Source organism: Rousettus aegyptiacus, unplaced genomic scaffold, assembly GCF_014176215.1.
Source record: "Rousettus aegyptiacus isolate mRouAeg1 unplaced genomic scaffold, mRouAeg1.p scaffold_m13_p_3, whole genome shotgun sequence".
NCBI classification, from domain to species: domain Eukaryota; kingdom Metazoa; phylum Chordata; class Mammalia; order Chiroptera; family Pteropodidae; genus Rousettus; species Rousettus aegyptiacus.
The window spans coordinates 106,963,839-106,983,663 of NW_023416306.1; the positions used below are offsets into that span (position 1 = coordinate 106,963,839).

General features: G+C 37.5%; 1 protein-coding gene across 1 annotated transcript; it reads left to right on the plus strand.

Annotated features, from left to right (window-relative positions):
* Positions 1–17,144: 17,144 nt before the first annotated feature.
* On the plus strand, positions 17,145–18,101 carry LOC107521129 (olfactory receptor 10G2). The gene has a single exon (XM_016165538.2). The coding sequence runs from the start codon at positions 17,145–17,147 to the stop codon at positions 18,099–18,101; it is 957 nt and encodes a 318-aa protein (XP_016021024.2).
* The last annotated feature ends 1,724 nt before the right edge of the window (positions 18,102–19,825 follow it).

Sequence of the window (19,825 nt, forward strand, 5' to 3'; positions counted from 1 at the left end):
CTCCAGCAAAGCAAGTTACTATGCTTCAGCCATGCTGCCTCCACCTACTTACTTTCTAAAACCTTTGTCCTTATTTATTATGTTTCTTCTGCTCAAAAAAAATGTCCTCTAATCAAATGTACTCTCTTTACTTCATCGCTGACTATTAAAATATCATTAATCTTTCAAGACTATCTCAAAAAGCAGTGCTATTAAGGAAATTTTTCTGACGCAATCAAATCCTATCTCTTCTTCCCTTTGATGCCTTTTTTGGTGATACTTAACTATAAAAGACAATAAAATGAGGTATTTGTTTTCCCTCCCCATTAAATTAAAATTTTCTTAAAAAGCAATGACCGTATATGACTTATCCTTCACAGCACTTAGAATGGTTTCTTACATACAGTAGGTATATAAAAAATATTTTTATTTGAACTGAGGTAACCTGAAAAAGAACGCAATCCTTCACAATAGAGCTAATAAGTAACTTAAAGAACATATTTTTAAAAAAATTTTAATATGCTTTTTCTCTAGGAGATATTATTATATAAATACTAAAGTTATATTACTCCTAATTTTCTATACCGATTGGCTGGCAAAAAAAATTGTAACAAAGCTTAGGAAATAATTACTACAAATCATAAAAAATATTTATACTCTTGATCCAATGATTTCATTTGTAGGAATCTCTTAAGCATCCAAACTATGGAGAAAGCTAAATACACACACAAAAAAATTAATCACAGCATTATTCAAAATAAAAGTCATGGGACATTTTTTGAAGCTTGAATGAATAGAGTGGAACTTGAATAGAATTATGTGCAGCCATTTGGAACACTAGAGATAAAAGATTACAATATAAAAAATATTGAAATATTATAAAGTATTAAACATGAGAAAATTATTTATACATTCTTAAATGTTTATAAATACATATAATGTCATGTAAATGATCAAAATACAAATAGCAGGCTAGAAGAAAATATTGCAACTCACATAACTAAAAAAGGATAGTATTCCTAATGTTCAAAGACCTCTTAAAATTTGACAAAGAAAAAGAGATGACAATTAAATATGGGTAAAAAAATATATGACTAGGTAAATCACAGGAAAAAATGCAAGTGACAAATAAGTATGAATAAAAAGATGCTCAACTTCAGAAGTAGGTAAAGAAAAACTCAACCAAAATACTTTTTTTTCTCTCTTCAGACTAGCAAAAGAATAAGGAGCTGAGCATTCTATAGACTGCTACTGGAAGCAGATATTATTAACATCTTTTGGTAAATAATCTAGTAGTACTTCTCAAAATTTTAAATGCCTATACCACTAACCCAGAAATTCCACTTTTAGGACTGTATTTCATAGAAATAAAGGATATATATTAATTAAAACATTTTTAGCAAAACAAGGTACTGGAAATAAAATGAATGTTTATCAATAGAGAAAAAGGTAGATACATTTTATGACAGCCACAATATGAAATATTATGTGGCTATTAATAAGAATGAATTGCATCTATGTATATTGACTTAAAGCAGTGGTTCTCAAAGTGGCAACATGTTAGAACCACCTATGGGGGGGTGGGGGATGTTATAAATTTTGCTGCCCAGTCCTCACCCCAGACAATTAATTCAGAATATCTGGGGTTGGACCCATGAGTACTTTTAAAGTTTTTTGTTGATTCCAATGTACAGCCGAAATTACAAACTATTAACTTCAAGGAATATCAATAATATATTAAGTGAAAGGAACACATTATAATTATATTTTGAACCAGGAAGGAAGAAAGGGAGGGAGAGAGAAAGAGGAAGGGAAAAAAGAAAGAAGGAACAAAAAAAGAGGAAGGAAGGAATTGAAAGAGATTTTTATGTGTATACATACACATATAGGTGCATACATGTGTTTTAACATATTTATACATATTCAAATATATATTGATGAATTATGTTTGTCTGTAGTATTTATTCCTAAAAGGACAGAAGATAAGTGTTGTGGAATACACACTTATTTTAACATTGGTTACCTGTGGAAGTATAGACCTGAAAGGAATAACAAGACTTTATTCATTTTTACATTATATTCTGTATTATTTAAATTTGTATAATAAACATGGGTTACTTTGTTTAAAAAAACAAAGTATTAAAAGAATGAATAGGGGAAAAAACAAAATGAAACAAAATGCTGACTTCATAGGATTATGAGTTCATTTTTCCTTCTCCATGTCTAAGAGTTTATAATATGGTTGTATTTCTTAATAAAGCAATATTCTTAAAATGGGAAAGATCTTTTTTATAAACTCCTGTCCAACAATACATTAGTAGCAGAGAACCAAGAGCTGTTTTGCTTTCAACTAGAAAGAAGAGGGCAGAGGCTCTTCATAAGAGTACGTACAATTCAAATAACTGTGACCTTTGCCTCCCTAAGCCTCAGTTTGCTGAGCTGCAAAATAGGAACTAGATGCACCTCTTCTAAATGATTAGATGTAGCAGCTATCTAGGTCTCTGTTGAAAGATTAAAAGAGAAGCCAGGGAATGGGAAGAATCTCTGGCTTCGTTAGTGGTTCTGTGGTACATAAAATTATCATTGTAAATTAAAGCTCAGATGCATTTATTTCTCTGAGAAAATGGAATGCAGATAAGGTTCCAAGATGTTTTATGGCTTGCCCTGCTTTTGCACAGCAGAACTGGAACTCTGACCCAGTTCTTCCGCCCTTAGGTTTCCATCACTCAGCAGTTGCCTCCAGAGAGGTGAGCTAGATTAACTCCTAAATCTCCTTCAGTATATTGTACCTGGTTTCTTTTTTTAAAGATCTTATTCTTCACTGCATATTGTATTGTCTCTTTTTTAAAAGATTTGATTCTTCATATTATGTTATGATATTATCTACCTGGTTGTCAACCAAAACAGGAAAAGAAACCTCTGAGAAAGAAAACTACTCAGGTTCTAAAGGTGAAAATTGCTTAAGGTAAGAATGAAATAGTGTGCTCTTCTCTGCGTACAGAGAAAGCACTCAACAGCACTTCCCTCATATGGTACAAGAATGTAATCGTGATGAGTTATGTCCCAGAGAGTGACACTGAACAGGAAAGCCCAGGGGAAGAGAAGTATCCCACCTCGGCTATATTGTAGTCTTTCGTGTCTTCTCCAGAATGGCCCAAATCTAATCTGTATGCTGACTTAGAGCACAAAAAGGACATGCTTTCTCTGGTAGTAATAAGGACTGCTTTGCTTTAAAATCCAGGGACCAAACAAGTATAGACTGAATGGTCCACCTGCCAGTAGAAAAGACCCATACTTTCTTTGGAAGGTTGTATCATTTTCAATAGTCATTCTATAAACATTTGTGAGTACTTAGTAAGGCACTGTGCTAGGGATGCAAATACAAAGATGCAAAGGGAAGTGATGGTCTTAATCCTTCCCAATCCCAAAATTCCATAGTCCTATGAATTTTTTGATAATTAGAAAAAGAAACAGGTGCTGTGGCAAAATCTAAAAGGCGACAAGTCATAATCCTAGGCATTTAGTGGAGGAATCTTGGAGAATGTATGTATTTGTGGGGTGTGTGTGGGTGTGTGTGTGCTCACACGTAGATTCTTTCATAGGAAGCAATACACTGAAGATATACACCGAGGTCTGAGACAGAAGAAAGGTCAAAACAATTCTCATAAATTAAAATGCCTTCTATTAAACTTCTAAACACCACACACTTATGCAATATATCAGACAAGTGGTGAGAAGAATCCCACTCAGCATAATGTACACGTTTAAATACATGTGCCTCCCCACAAAAAGTGTGGCAAGCAATGAAAGTAAAGAGCTGGTAAAACTTACCAATTTTTTCAAATTATACAGGGGTAATTTAGCTCATTGTTATAATATTATAATGTTCTTTCATCCATTTCTTTCATAATTCTTTCTGATAAGAAACAGGGAGAAAGCAAAATTAAGAATACAAAATTAAAAACACTCTGATTTGGACATTAGCAACTGGTTTTCTTTTTAAATATTTCCACCCTTTTAATGTTAGTCCCTAGATTTTTCAATCCTTTTATTCCCTGTAAAATTTGCATTTATCCTTTTGCCTTCCTCTGGCCAGGTAAAGTAGAAATAAGCCTACTTGTCATTTCCACTTTAATCAGTAACTACCATGGCACCATTAGAACCATTACATTTGAACCGGTTACAACAAACATTTACTATAAAAGGAAAGTAGTTATTTTTAGTTAATATAAATAAATAGCATACATTAAAAGATATGACCTGATACTAACTTTAAACATAACATTTTGTATCAAAAAAATATAAAAGTATTTTGATTGTGATAATCATGTCACAATGTATACATATATCAAATCATTACATTGTTACCTTAAACATATGCAATTTTTATTTGTCAATTATACCTCAATAAAGCTGGGAGAAAATAAAATATAAAAGTTTCAAAGGAGTTGTGTCAAATCAAAGCCAGTTAGTCTTTGTTCTATTGTTGTCCTGTAAACTAATAAACATTATCAAGTGAAGACTTATTTTGTGAGTTAATATATCTAAAAATTTTTGAATTATGCTTCCTTTTACTCCTTTAACCAATTCATCTATCATATCTCCAGGTGCACTTGGCTAGTCACTTGGTTTTATTTTCATTATCTGGAAAGTAGGTAATAATTTTATCCCTTTAATTACTGCAATAGTTAATTTTATATGTCAACTTAGCTAGGTCATGGCACCCAGTTGAATAGTGGAATACCAGTAGAGATGTTGTTGTGAAAGTATTTTTTAAACGTGATTAACATTTTAATTAGTAAACTTTGGATAAAACAGATTACCCTCCATAATGTGGGTAGGCCCAATACAATCAGTGGAAGGCCTTAAAAGAAAAGACTGAGGTCCCCTGAAGAAGGAATCCTGCCTCTAGACTGTCTTCAGACTCATGACTTTAAGAATGATTCCTGCCAGAATTTCCAGGCTGTGCCTGGTAAACTTCAGATTTGCCAGGCCTTACAATCTCATGAGCCAATTCCTTAAAATAAATCTCTGTCTCTCTTTCTCTCTCCACATACATATAATTTATTCTGATAGATAGATAGATAGATAGATAGATAGATAGATAGATAGATAGATAGATCAGTCCTATTGGCTATGTCTCTCTGGAGAACCTAATACGATTACCTTCCTTGCAATCGTCTCAAAGATAGAAATGTAGTTTATGTTTAAGAAGGTTTAGGAATATTCATTTATCACTCTCAAACGATAAACTTTCTTAGAAAATCTTGGTATCTTCTCTCTCCCTCCATCGATGTTACCTTAATAACTAACAATAATCATTATCACTCTATGAAGGTGAAGCAGAAAGAGGATAGGAAAATTCAGTGTCATCAAATCAAATCAATCAACCTAGTAGCTCTATTAAACTCCGGCTGTCTTTTAAAGGTCAAGCAATGTTTTTCAATGTATAATCAGTAACATTTATAGACTTACCTTGTTTGTTTAAAATAGATTTTCCACTGACATGAAACACTTACTATAAACTCCTGTGCCTCCTCCAATGACTCATTTCTCCTTTTATAGAAGCCCGGGATATAATAATCACAAAATTCTGCACAGAGTAGATTTCAGACTTGAAAACTTTGGGATTTTTATCTGTCTGGCATAGGATTTTGAAGTGATCATTGCATGACTATAATTGAACTTGCCATCAACGAACACTCGAGGGTATTATTAAAAGTTTTCCATTTCAATGAATTTCTAGTTACTAATCTCATTCATTTAACAATTTAGTAAGTGGACAATAAAACCAGCAGCCTCAAAATATGGAAAAGTTCCAAACTTTGGCAATTAGCATGACATCAGTTTGTTTGGCCACTGTACTAACCACTGCAATACACACCAGGGATTCAAAGGCCACTGACAAGTGACACCTCACCCATGAATACTAAGTAAATTGGTACCAATCCATGTGCTTCCTAAATGCCCAATATACAGCCTATAACTAACTTAATTTCCAGAAATATCTGATTCAACACCTACTCATTTGTCTTTTCTACTGTTTGAATACAAGTTCAAAGCAAAAATATATAATCTGGACTTTACAGATTGTCTGCATGAGGTAACCTCTTTCAATAGTGCAAAAATATCAAGGTATTTTGTACACAGTTTTTAAATCTCCTTAAAATAGTTTTGACTACTTAAAGCAAAAAATAACAAAACATTGTGGAATTTATAATATGAAAGATTAAAATGTATGAAAATAATTAAAAGAAGACTAGGAGGAAGAAAATGGCAGTTTGAAAGATTTTTATAATATACAAGAGAGACTGTGGAGTTTGATGTTGATGAGAAAAGGGTATGGGAACAGTAAATGGTATAAGCCCTGGTGGAGTTCCACCAGTGCAAGGCAGTCAATATGCAGCAAACTGTAACCACTGTAAATGCTACCCACATGATAGGGGTCCTCCACGCAATTACCAGAATTACCAGAACAGTGAGAGTAGGGAAAAGGAGGTATGGGAGAATGCCCCGAAGTTCAGGCTCCACAGTGTCAACCCTACCTCAGGCCACAGTTCTTACCTTACTACATTCAGAGACCCGATGAGCAACAACCACACTATTCTAAACCTCTAGTGCAGGAAGAAGGGATGGAGGGTATTGACAACCAGGGTGCAGGAGAACAAGGTAGACCAGTGAGACAGAATATGTATCAGAGTTATAGATAATAATTCTTCAGGGGCCCTTCTAACCAAAGGCAGTACAAAAAGAATAGCAATAAAGAAGAGAAGAAACATCAAGGAGATAAGACTCAAGGTCAGCATTCACTTCAACATTATTACCACTGCAATTTCAATTACCTCTGCGGATGTCCAGAAAACTCTCAACCACAACATGGTAAAGAAACAAAAGCAGCTGATTCACCAGCTAAGAATTTATCCACTTCTGAAGCTGAGAAGAGCCTGGCCTGAATAAAGTTTAGCTTACCACCTTTACCATTATCTGGTTCAGACATCCAAAAAGAAGAAATGAATATAAAATTTCATAGGAAAAAAACAAAATTTTGGAGCTAAAGACCTTAAGTGCTTGCTTTTTGCCCATTGACTGAATGCTAGAACTATCCACATTATCTATACAGTTGGGGTTTTTTAAATTTATTTATTTTAATTAGTTTCAAGTATAGAATACATTGGTTAGACATCTATACAGTTTGTAAAACGATCCCCCCAATTGCACCCGCCCTCCCCTGACCCTCCACCTAGCCAACATATTAATGCTAATTGCATTCCCTATGCCATGCTCCCCATCACCATAACCATCCATCAGCTACTAATTTGTACTTCTTTAACTCTTCACCCTATTCTCTCAGCCCACCAAACCCCCCTCCCTTCTGTCTGTCACCAAATTGTCCACTATATTTGTGAGTCTGTTTTTGATTAGTTTATTCTTTTTATTCCTTAGATTCTGCATATAAATGAAATCATATAGTGTTTATCTTTCTCTGTGTGTCTTAAATACCTTCTAGGTCCATCAAAGCAATCTTTTGCCATCCCCTTTCTTTTAGTCTGCGTGTGTCTTTTAATCTGAAGTGAGTCTCTTGTAGACAGCATATGTAAGGGTCTTTCAGCCACTCTATCTTTTCATTGGAGCACTTAATTCTTTTCCATTTCAGGTACTTATTCATAGGAATTTAGTTGTTACCATTCTTTATTCCTGTTTTTGATACAGGTTTTTTCTTCTTAAAGAAGTCTCTCCAACATTTCCTGTAATTCTGGGTTGGTGGTGATAAATTCTGTTAGCTTATTTTTGTCTGGGAAGCTCTTTATCTGTCCTTCAACTCTAAATGATAGCTTTGCTGGATAAAGTATTCTTGGGTCTTCATCCTGTCGAATATTTTTTGCCAAGCCCTCTGTCCTGCATAGTTTCTTTTGAGAAATCAGCTGCCAATCTTATGTTATAGGTTTTCCCTTATAAGTAATTATCTATTTTTCTCTTGCTGCTTTTAATATTCTTTCTTTGTATTTAAACTTTGGCATTTTAATTATGATGTGTCTTGGAGTGGGCCTCTTTGGATTCTTGGTTTTTGGAATTCTCTGAGCTTCCTGGGGTTTTATGTCCATTTCCTTCCCCAGGTTAGGGAAGTTTTCCATCATTATTTCTTCACACAGCCGTTCAATATCTTGATTTTCTTCAATTATTCCCATCAGACAGATATTCGGATCCTTAATGGGGTCCCATATTCTCCTTAAATTATTTTTATAGTCTTCTCATCTTATCTCTTGCCATTCTGATTACACATCCTTGGTTTTCCTGTCCTCTAGATAAGGGATTTGATCTTTTTCTTTATTCACTTTGTTTATTCCTTTGTTTATTCCCTTTGATATACTTCTCATCTCAGATAATGTGTTCTTCATTTCAAACTGGTTCTTTTTTATAATTGCCATTTCCATTTTTATGTTTTTTATCTCTTTGTTGAAGTTCTCACTGAATTTAACAAAAAGTTTGTTGAGCATCTTTATAACCAGTGTCACTTCGGATTAAAAGACACACATCGGTCAGATTGCTTGACTCCATTATATCTAGATCTCTGTTCTGTTCTCTCATGTGGTTTCTGCTTTGTTGTCTTCCTTTTTGGCTGCCTTTCCCTGTCTGTTTCTATGCACTAAGCAAAGCTCCTAAATATCCCGGTCTTACTAGTGTGGATTTGTGAAGTAGGTGACCAATGGCACAGTCCTGAGAGAGGTTCAGTTGCAGGTAAAATTTAGCCCAAGCCTCTACCCCTCCAGGGCCACCTGTTAAGATTCAGCAAGCAATCCACAGATGCTGTGCTTATAGTTGCCTCAAAAGGCCACACCAGAAACAGAGATTGCCTCCAGGGTGAGTCTCAACAAGGAGCATCTGACTCACTGAGGATACACCTGAATGTGGCTTGGGTGGGTTCACGAGTTAGGGGAGGCAGAGTTTCAGGGAATCCTCTGGGCAGAGCAACCTCTGTTTGATGACATCACATCTATGGCAGCACCGTGTCCACCCACTGGGAAGGAGGAGGGTTCAACAGGGAACAATGGATACCACTCGCACTTCTGTACAGAGTGGGTCTCGCCCCAGCCCTCACTCCTGACAATCTCTCTCTGAAAGTCCCTGGTGTTCCCACACGCAGCCTAATCGGCCCTGGTGCTCTAAGCAAGCAGTTTCATCACCGGAAAATCTGCTCGCTGACTCGGCCCCTTTAAAAGGCTTCTACCACTGCCGTAGCCTTCGTCTCACTCAGGCACTGGAGACTGGGCAGCCTCATGTCCTCATCCCGTCCTATCTTCTGCTGTTGCAAAGCGATTTTTCGGATTTCTCCCTAATTGTATGACTTGTTTACCTAGATCCCACACATTTTCCTTGCTGCTGCTCCTTATTTCCATCACAACTTTGATTCATTGCCAGAGGGATGAAGAGCCTCTATCATCTACACCATTTTTTTCCCCTATCCAGTTAGGGGTTTTTAATATTTTACGTAAAGATATCTCTTTTGGGTAATGACAAAATTTTTTTTAAGCCTGGTTTTTCTCAATACACCTTTAAAGTCTTTCAAATTGTTTCATATCTGGTCAAGTTGAGATTTTTAAGAACCTCATTTTTAATTTGTAATAAAAGTTTATAACTCAATTCTTTAAAAAGTCAACTGTGATGTTATGATTTATAATAATAAATATATATTTGGGCTTTGTCCCCTTTTCTGGCAACTCGGTTTTTACACAGTCTTTATGTCTTTTATTTACTGTGTGGTAGGTAGAATTTCAAGGAATGGCCCCAAGATTCCATGACCTAATCCCCAGGACTTTGAATGTGATGAAATAGCACTCTGTTGATTATGTTGTGTTATATGACACGGCTGACCTTAAAAAAGGCAGATATCTAGGTAGGCCTAACCTATTCACATGAGACCTTAAAAGCACCTGAACTTTTCTGGTGGCAGAGAAAGAAGGCAGAAGATGAAGCCCAAAGAGTCCACACATGAAAAGGAATTGAAATGCTATTGCTGATTTAAATATGGAGGGGATCACGGTAGAAAGAATGCAGGTGACCTTAAAAAGCTGAGGATGCCCCCAGCCCATAAACAGCCAGAAAATGAGGACCTCATTCCTACAAGTGCAAGGAACTTGATTGAAGACCCTGAGCTCTAGAAAAGAACTCAGTCGGCCAACACCTTGACTTGTAATATCCTAAGCATGGAAGCAGTTGAAACTGTGCGGACTTCTAACCTATAGAACTATAAGTAAACATATGTGTGTTGTGATAATTTGCTATGCAGAAACAGAAAATAACAGATCTTTAAAAAATATCATTGGTCATAACTTGCTTAAGATTGTTGCCCATATTTTGCCCTAATGAATAGTGCTGCTACGTAAACATTACACACTTCAAAATCCAAAGCCCCTAAACCTCATTTCTAGCCTTACCCTTTTTCAGTGAGAGCTCAGAAATGGAATTATCCGGTAAAAGGAATGTGAACATTTTAATGGCCTTGATTCAAAATGTCAGGTTGCTTTCCAACATGACTATGTCTGTCCAAATTCCATCTCAAAAGTTCACCAAAAGAGAATTTTATTTAATCTTTGATTCCAAACAAATTATATAACATAATTTGACTAACTATACCTTATTTTAACTTGGGGCAGCCCTCACTTTTGATATCCAAGTAACCTACAATTTGACCTTCCAAGTTCTGGTCAGCTTTATTGTAGGGGGACAAAACCACAACAATAATTATTTATTTTTTAAACCTACCTGACAGTAGGCTGTAACATTTAACAAACTTAATTATAAATTTGAAGACAATACAAGAGAATTACAAGGCAGGAAAGGAAGATCTTAAAATAAACTGCAAATCTAAGCAGTCTGCTTCTAAAGTCCTCTGTCTTAACTCACCACAAGCATACACTTAGGAAATATAACTTCCCATTGCCATGGCTGTCTTGAATTCTGGTGCAGCTGAAGGGGCCTCATAGTCACCGTGTCTCTCACAGCACAGAGGTAAGAAGCAGAGTCTTTCATCTGGAGCTCCTTCAGAAGGAGGTAACTGTATGTGTCAGAGCGACTAAGGAATGAAAAAAAATGACCTCTCTTCTCCAAACCATCCAAAACATTGTAAGAGAGAAATATGGGTGCTCTGCCATCATGTTGTTGATACCAAGACAGCCCATTGAACCCAAAGGTCTGGTACATGCAGTTGACCTGGACGGAGGCTCCTTCCATAGCCACCAACTCAGCGGGTTGCTGGACACCTTGTCCCGTGGTGCCTATAAGAAGACACATAACTGTTACCAGGGAAGCACTCCTAAAAACCACATCATTATTTAAAAAGTTAGTTTACATGTAGTCACAAAAAAAGCTGCCATTGATGAAGAAGTTCCTTAGAAAGAAATAAATGATGATAGAAAGAGGAGCAGGAGGAGGACAAGGATGAGGACAAAGATGATACATAAAGAAAATATGCATCAGGAAAGACTCTTATTACAAGCGTAAGAAGTTATAATCATTTCCTTTAGCTGCAAAAAAAATTACTTTGAAAATTCCCAGCAATGTTTCCTATTGATTTAAGACTTACCTCCCATTGTCAGAAAAACGTAAAAAAGGAAAACTCCCCACATCTGCTACAAGACACCATGAGCCAGGCGATGTATCCCAGTCCCTGAGCCACTGGAGCCAGTAGAAGGTCAACACCCTTGCTGTGGATGCAAAACCCAGAAGAAACACAAAGGGAGGAACTCCTTTCCCAGAGCAGTTCTGGGTTCCCTTAGAGAAGTGTTTTCACACGAATATTTTCTACAGATGAATCCACAGGTTTTAGTCCAGGTGATTCTGTGAACATTTAACAATGATGAGAAATGCGGAATAACATAAAGCAAATGTAGAAGAGATCGATTTCTCTATACTGAGTTTGTTTCTCAAAGCAGAAGAAATGAAAACGGGTATGATTAGAGGTAGGTTATACACACGTTGTGTGTTGGGGGAGGGGGGGCAGTGGTGATGGTGGTGATATTTGTGACAGTAGGGAGAGATGGGAGGGTTTTTCTACTATCTAAAAATATTTCCCAACAGGCAATGAGATGGGGTTTTTTTAGATGTTTTTAAAAAGACCTAAAGAAATACGATATACATCTGTCTGTGCATATGTGTGAATATAGAGGAAGAAATATGAAACAACAAAGGAAACTAGTTACTTCAGAAAGGTGAGATTTAAAGGAAATGATGAGAATGTTAACCTTTTCTGACACATCTCTGTTTTGTTTGACTTGTAATTTTTATGTAATAAAATGAGTACTTGAAAGAAGGAAATGGAAGGGGAAAAAGGAGGAAGAGAAGAAAACTCGAAGAAAAAAGAAGAAAGGAAAGAAGGAAGGAAAGAAGGAAAGGAAGAAGGGAAGAAAGGAGGAAGGGAGCTAGGTAGCTATATTTCAAACTATTTCCCATTTGTCACAAGAGGAAATTATCTCTTTTGACACATAGTTTTCTCAAGCTAATGTACAATATCTTTGCTAAAGGAATTTATACCCCTCAGGAGCCCTCTGGATTTATTATTTCTATTTACTCCATATAGCAGACACAGTACAGTACTTGGTTTTAACACAGATAATACTGTCATCTTGTGGCCAGATGTCACATTGCACCTTAAACACATACGCACGCATGCGCACACACACACACACACACACACACACACACACACAAACACACACACACACATCTTTGTAATTTAGAATTAAAAAGAATCTTAGAAATCACGCAGTCTTTGTCTGGCTCCATCATTTTACAGTGGAGCCTCCTGAAGATTATATCACTCTCCAGCCATTATTTCTTCATTCCTAGCCAGTTTCCCAGTATTACTCAGATTAACCTTAACTTTTGTAAAATAAATAAATGAATACCTACCCAAAGCTACTTGCACTAGACCTGCACATGCATGTGAAAATCAATTTGATATCAACTCCTGGTAACTTTAAATCAGAGGTTCATATTCAAAAGCGCAGCTCTTTTTTCTGCTCACAGCATCCAATATGTGTGGCTATTTCTCCTATTTATTCATTCAAAAGCATTTCTTGGGATCTACTATGTGCCAAGCAGTGTGCTAGTGCTTGGGATTACACAGTGAGCAAACCAACATTCAAGAGAAGGGAGACAATAAACAGGTAAATGAATAAATATTGTGTGCCAGATAATGTTAAGTGCTATGGAGAAAAATAAAATGGCAAAGGGGAAAGAAGAAGGCCAAGGTGAATCTCACTGATTAAGTGACATTTGAACAGAAACCAGAAAGGATGATGGAAGGACCCCTGATGGATATTTGGGAAGAGAGTAATCAATAGAGACCCCATAACGGGTCTAAGAAACTGGAAGTCATACAGACCTGTTCTGACAAGATTATTCCCCACAGCCTCCTGTCCAGAGATCTTCTAGAATCGTTTGTAGATGCTCTCTCCCTCAAAACAAAATAATGAGGATTTAGGGAGGGAAGATATCATTAGGGAAATACTTTAGAGTAGAATTTCCCCTGAGGTTAGAATTTTTCTTCAAATCTCTTGACAGTGTTCTTTTTTTTCTTTTTTTTTCTTTTTTTTTTTTTTTGGAGCAACAAAGGCAACAGCTGATGAAAATCAACATAAAATATGACTCAAGCGATATAAAAGTCAGACTCCTCAAAGAGCCCTGAAAAGCAGGTGCTCTCAGAGATTCTGAATGCTTGCTTGCCAGGTGAACTCCTGAAAGAATTCTAAAGCCTTTCTGAAAGGGATATGGGAGCCCTTTACAATAAGCTAGACTGAATCTCTGAAGGACATCTCTCCACCTGCTGGACCATTCCACTCAAGGGCAGCCTCCTCCACAATTTCACAGCTTTGTACATGTGAGTCTAAGAGGATGAAAAAGCAATCCTGAAACCAGCTTCATTCAGAATAAGGCCAGAGACTAATTTCGAAACTTTAAAATTGTTCTGTTATTTTGTTATTCTGTTAAATGCTAATTTAACCTGTCTCTTTTCTCTATCTTCTTCCTCAGAACTCTTTCCCAAACTGCTAGAATTGAGTTCCTTTTTCCAAACTTAGGAAATTTCTTTTTGTGTTGAGAAAATAACTCAGAAGAACCTCAACACTGTTTTCTGTTCATTTTCTCTCTCTTTTTAAGGAAGTTATAAAGGGCAAAGTTGGGCACCTAGAGGTCATAAAGAAAATTCTTTGGTTATTGGTGTAAACACAAGCCAAACCCGTAACCTTTTCTTTCTCCAGTAAAGAGGACATTAAATGCCTTTCCTTAAGCAAGCTCATTGCTTTTTACCTTTTGGTTGAAGGACAGGAATAACCTCTGGTGGAAAAAGATAAAATATGTCTAGCCCATTTTAAACTATCCATTTCCCTTATTCTGTCCTAGCTCTATCAAGATGTCTAACTGCGAATGAATGTGAACAAAAGGGAATCTATCCAGAAACAGATTTGGGTTGTGACTTCTTGAAAGGTAAATAAAAGTCCTTTGATCCTGGTATGTCTAACACAACACTGGGCCAGTCTTCATTCTTTATGCTGCTCCCTAATGGCCCATATCCGAGTTCACTATAGAAATCCCCAAGTTTAAAATTGCTTGGATTTTCTCACATTAAACTGGCCTGATTGGCAAGGGGGCGCAGGGTGTTGGGGGTGGGGGGCCGAGGGTTCTGGGGGTGGGTAGTTGCAACACAGAAAACAGCCTATCCCATGATCCCCATGTCTCCATAGAGTTCTCTAAAAAGTGCTCCTGGCAACCTCCCCTGTCCATATCTTTTCAATGACACTCTTTCACCCATCACCACAGCCTGTCCCTAGAGTTTCCATGATAATTGCTTTTTAAACATGGATTGTTTATTCTCTAATGTCACTGGGCTCTAATTTTCAGATGCCTTTTGCATTGAATTTTAGCCTTTTGCTATTTTTATATGTTTTTATGTTTAAACTCCAACTGTTCTTACAACATGATTTTAGCATCAAATAGTCTAAAACTTGGGAAATTTTTTAAAACTTTGATTATCTAATTAGCCAGAATATACAAAAATTCTTTTTAATTTTTAGAGTTATTTAAATCTGTCCCTTCCTTGCTTTAAGTATCTAAGTTTCCACAGCTGAAAATAGGGGCATACCTAAAACAAAGTGACACATAAATCTACCCAAAGGAGGAATGATGGGGTGATGGTAGGGGGAAGTATCCAGACTGTTCCCTCTTGTCGAGACATCTAATCCATCTGCAAAAATGCTCCCTGTTTCTCCAAAACTCCACCTTCTGAAAATCTATTCAACCCACCTCTCCGCACCACAGACTGCCCTCCTTTGCAGCCCCTTAACACTGTACTCCAAGTCAAAACCTCCATCCTCTGCAAAGCCAGCCTAAAAAAGTAACCTTCCCTCACACCAAGCCGCTGTAACCCTCCTCAGTTTCCTGGTCCTACCAGGCAGAGCACCCAGAACCTAGAAGGTAAAAGGAGCTTTCTTCCAATGGGACACCTGGAAGAAGCAGAACCAGATTTATGTACAAGGAACAGGAAAAATCAGACTGACCAAGCAAATAAATTGGGGAGAATTTTTTCGCCATATATAAATATGCATTTATGGAAATCTTCCAAATAATTCCCCCAGAGGTACAGTTTTATCTGATTTGATATACAATTAATGTTCATAAAACAGTCCAGGAATGTATAATTTGTCTAAGTGAAAGCATACTGGTATATATGTCTGTACTGATAAAAAAATTACTTGGGCTCCTTAATCCCAACTGTATCTCTTTTTTGTATTCTAACCAAAGAAATAAGAACTAGTCTTCTCAACCATTTCAAATAAATCAAGGTATTCTGTTCACTTGAAACTCAGGAGGCAGTAAAAATCCAGTTGCTTGTGCGTGTATGTGTGTGTGTGTGCGCACAAAGGGTATACTTAACATTTTCTGTAGACTCTGAAGAGCCAAGTGTGTGTGTGCGTGTGTGCGTACACACACATACATATTTGAGTCCTACATTAATCAATGCTTTTATAATAAACAATAATAATTCTTCTGTAACTCCATACCAAAAATCCAATCCCAAACTAATGGACCACATAAATCAACGAATAAATATAAATGATATCCTGGAGCGATAAAAAAAACATGAACGATCCTTGGAGTTTGTTATAATAAAACTAGACCTATTTTGCATGACCCAGGTGGGTCAGACAAACAAGATCAAGCAGAGGAAGAAGCACTGTGTCAGATCTATGGGATTTGGCAATATCCATTCATTCATCTCTTCAGTCACTCAGAAAACAATTATCATTTGCACCATGCTAGATGGGACAAATAATGAAGGAGTCATTAAGAAATTGGACAATGATGTGCTCACTTTAGCAGCGCATATACCAAGAAATTAGACAATGACAATATAATGTGCTACCTGTTCTGAAAAGTGTAAGCATGGTCCTTGGGAATCAGGAAGGTCTTCTTGAAGGTGAGGACCTCCAATCTCAGTCCTGAAAGAAAAGCGAAGAAGGGAGCATTACCCAGCTGAAGGGAGCAGAGAAAGCAGACTGTGCATAGGAGCATGCTACTGAGAGAGCCCTGAGGAGTCCTGTGCATCTAAATACTAAAAAGGAATTGCAAGGGATGTGAATAATAAATAAAAGTTATGTAATAGAGTGGTAAATAAGGGCCAGATAATGAATATTTATGCGTGCTATTGTAAGTAGATGGGATTTTATCTGAGGGCAAAGAGGAAGCATTGGAATGATGGTAAGTGTGGGAAAAAGTAGACATAGTAATTGTGGGATACCCAGTCTACACTGCTCAGCCTCAATCCTAGCCCCTCTTCCATGAACACTCTTTTTGGTTGGAGTTATACATCCTTTTCTGTCATTCACATGTTTCCCTATTCCTTGATCTACCAAATTCTGCTTCTCAGTATCTCCCAATAAATAAGAGTTTCCATTTATCTAGGAAACTAACCAGCCTCTCTGGATGGTTTCTTGTGTCAAGGAAACCAAAATAACTAATGGCAACACCACCTCTTCTTTAAAAAAAAAAAAAAAAATTAGTATTATTCACTTTCTCCCATAACTCTTAGACTTAATCATCAAACACAAGCATTCTCTCACCACGTCCATGTGTTGTATTCCACCATTCATCTTAGCAGACTACAGAGAGGCATGGGAAAGACCAAAAACGCATCCCTGGACTCCGTGGTGACAGATTTCATTCTCCTGGGCTTATCTCACCCCTCGAATCTGAGGACCCTCCTCTTCCTGGTCTTCTTCACCATCTACATCCTGACTCAGCTGGGCAACCTCCTCATTCTGCTCACCGTGTGGGCCGACCCAAAGCTCCATGCTCGCCCCATGTACATTCTTCTGGGCGTGCTCTCATTCCTGGACATGTGGCTCTCCTCAGTCATTGTTCCTCTCATTATTCTAAACTTCACTCCTGCCAGCAAGGCAATCCCATTTGGTGGCTGTGTGGCTCAGCTGTATTTCTTTCACTTCCTGGGCAGCACTCAGTGCTTCCTCTACACCTTGATGGCCTATGACAGGTACCTGGCAATATGCCAGCCTCTGCGCTACCCTGTGCTCATGAATGGGAGATTATGCACTATCCTTGTGGCTGGAGCTTGGGTGGCCGGCTCCATCCATGGGTCTATCCAGGCCACCCTGACCTTCCGCCTGCCCTACTGTGGGCCCAACCAGGTGGATTACTTTATCTGTGACATCCCCGCAGTATTGAGATTGGCCTGTGCTGACACAACTGTCAATGAGCTTGTGACCTTTGTGGACATCGGGGTAGTGGCTGCCAGTTGCTTCATGTTAATCCTGCTCTCCTACGCCAACATAGTCCATGCCATCCTGAAGATACGCACCGCTGATGGGCGGCGCCGGGCCTTCTCCACCTGTGGCTCCCACTTAACTGTGGTCACAGTCTACTATGTCCCCTGTATTTTCATCTACCTCCGGGCTGGCTCCAAGAGTCCCCTAGATGGGGCAGTGGCTGTGTTTTACACTGTTGTCACTCCGTTACTGAATCCCCTCATCTATACACTGAGGAACCAAGAAGTGAAGTCTGCTCTGAAGAGAATAACAGCAGGTCTCAGGGCTGCAAGTGAAAATAAGTAACTCCAGGCTCAGGGACGAGTTACATCACCTCTGTTAGCACTCTTTTCACTACTGCCACATGAGGCAGTAACGTTCAACAAACTGTTAGTGATTTAAACTGAACTGAATTAAATTCTATTTAGAAGAAACTTCTGACCTCTTTAGATTCAAACTCTTTTCATCTTTTAAATTGCTTCAAATTGTTCTACATTATCTGTTTAGAATTAAATGGGTACATTACTTCTACCACCTCTGACTACCTTGCGGTATAAGAAAATGCCTTATCAAGGATTAAATAGGATAAGCATGTGTCAGCCTCTTCAGAGATGTATTATGCCAGAAAATGTGAAAGGGAAAATAAATAACATAATGCTACGTTAGCCTCTTTATTATTTTCTTCGCTCCTAAACCCTAGCCTTCTAAATTCTGTTTCTTTGCTTATACGTGGTATTAACATTTCCAAACATTTGAACTTGAAGACAATGGATCATTATGTTTCCTTCCAGTCCCTCACTCTTTCCATGTGCTAAGACATCAAATTCTTTCCCCTCTACCTTTAGAATGTCTCTCTTGATTCCTAAATAATCTTTTGTCCCCTTTCTCATCCACAGCACATCAAAATTACCCTTCTGAACCATAGAACCTGTAGGACTCTCCAATGAATATAAAATAAAGCCAGACTCCTTAATCTGGAATTCAAAGTCCAAAAAATCTGGACCAAACAAATCTTCTCTCCCAAAATCTCTCGACCCCTTTTTCCTTCTCTCACCCTCACTGACTTACTGCCATTCCTTAAGTATATTCAATATTTGTCCACCACTATTTTGCTCAAATTCTCACCTCTGCGTGAAATACACTTCTCATTCAAATTTATTTTGTGTAATCTCCTAAGGATTTTTCTTAGAAGAGGGTCAAGCTATAAGTCCAAATTTCAACTTTTCTTAATGAGGATCTTTGCCTATGTTTTCCTTCCAACTGACCTCCTTCATGGTGCAGCACCTCTGAATAGACATGTAATTAACTCAAGGCATATGGGTGGTACTGAATAGCCCACTCAAAACAGGATAATTTGAGGAGGGTTTCTTTATATAGGAACTATTTATAAAGATATAAGAGTAGGGGGACCACAAGGAAAAATTTAGTAACCTTGGGCTTAGTGACACTCAAATGATTTATCATCCTAAGGTCAGAAGGGACAATGGAGGAAACAATTAGGAGAGCCAGTAGGATAAAAGTCCCATAAGGTTCATACCCACACAGGGATGCAAAAAAAAAAAAAGAAAAAAGTCACATAACTCTCCCAAGTCCTTTCCTCCAGAGTAATGGCACACTTATATACAGCCCTGTAGACATCTAGGTTTTCCTGAGCTACCTATGTAACAGTGAACAATCACCCTTGACATGAGGTACACTCTTGTTGATGAGAGTATCTTCCATTACCATTCTTTTGGTTTATTTTATCCAGGAACTATAACTAAAGAGGAGTTAACTGGCACAATGAGAACATGCTCCAGATATCTAAGCATCAGTGGCTCTGGAAACTCCATAAACACCACGAGGACTGGAAAATAACTGGACAATAGAATATTCCATCTAGCTCACACTGAGTGGAATAGAGAGCCCCAAAAGTCTCAAGACAAAAGACACTGAAGCAGGATTCATCCCCAAATACTCAAGGGAATAAGGCCAAGAGATGCTCAAAACTCAGAACTGAGGAAGCTTTACTCTAAACATCATGAAAAATA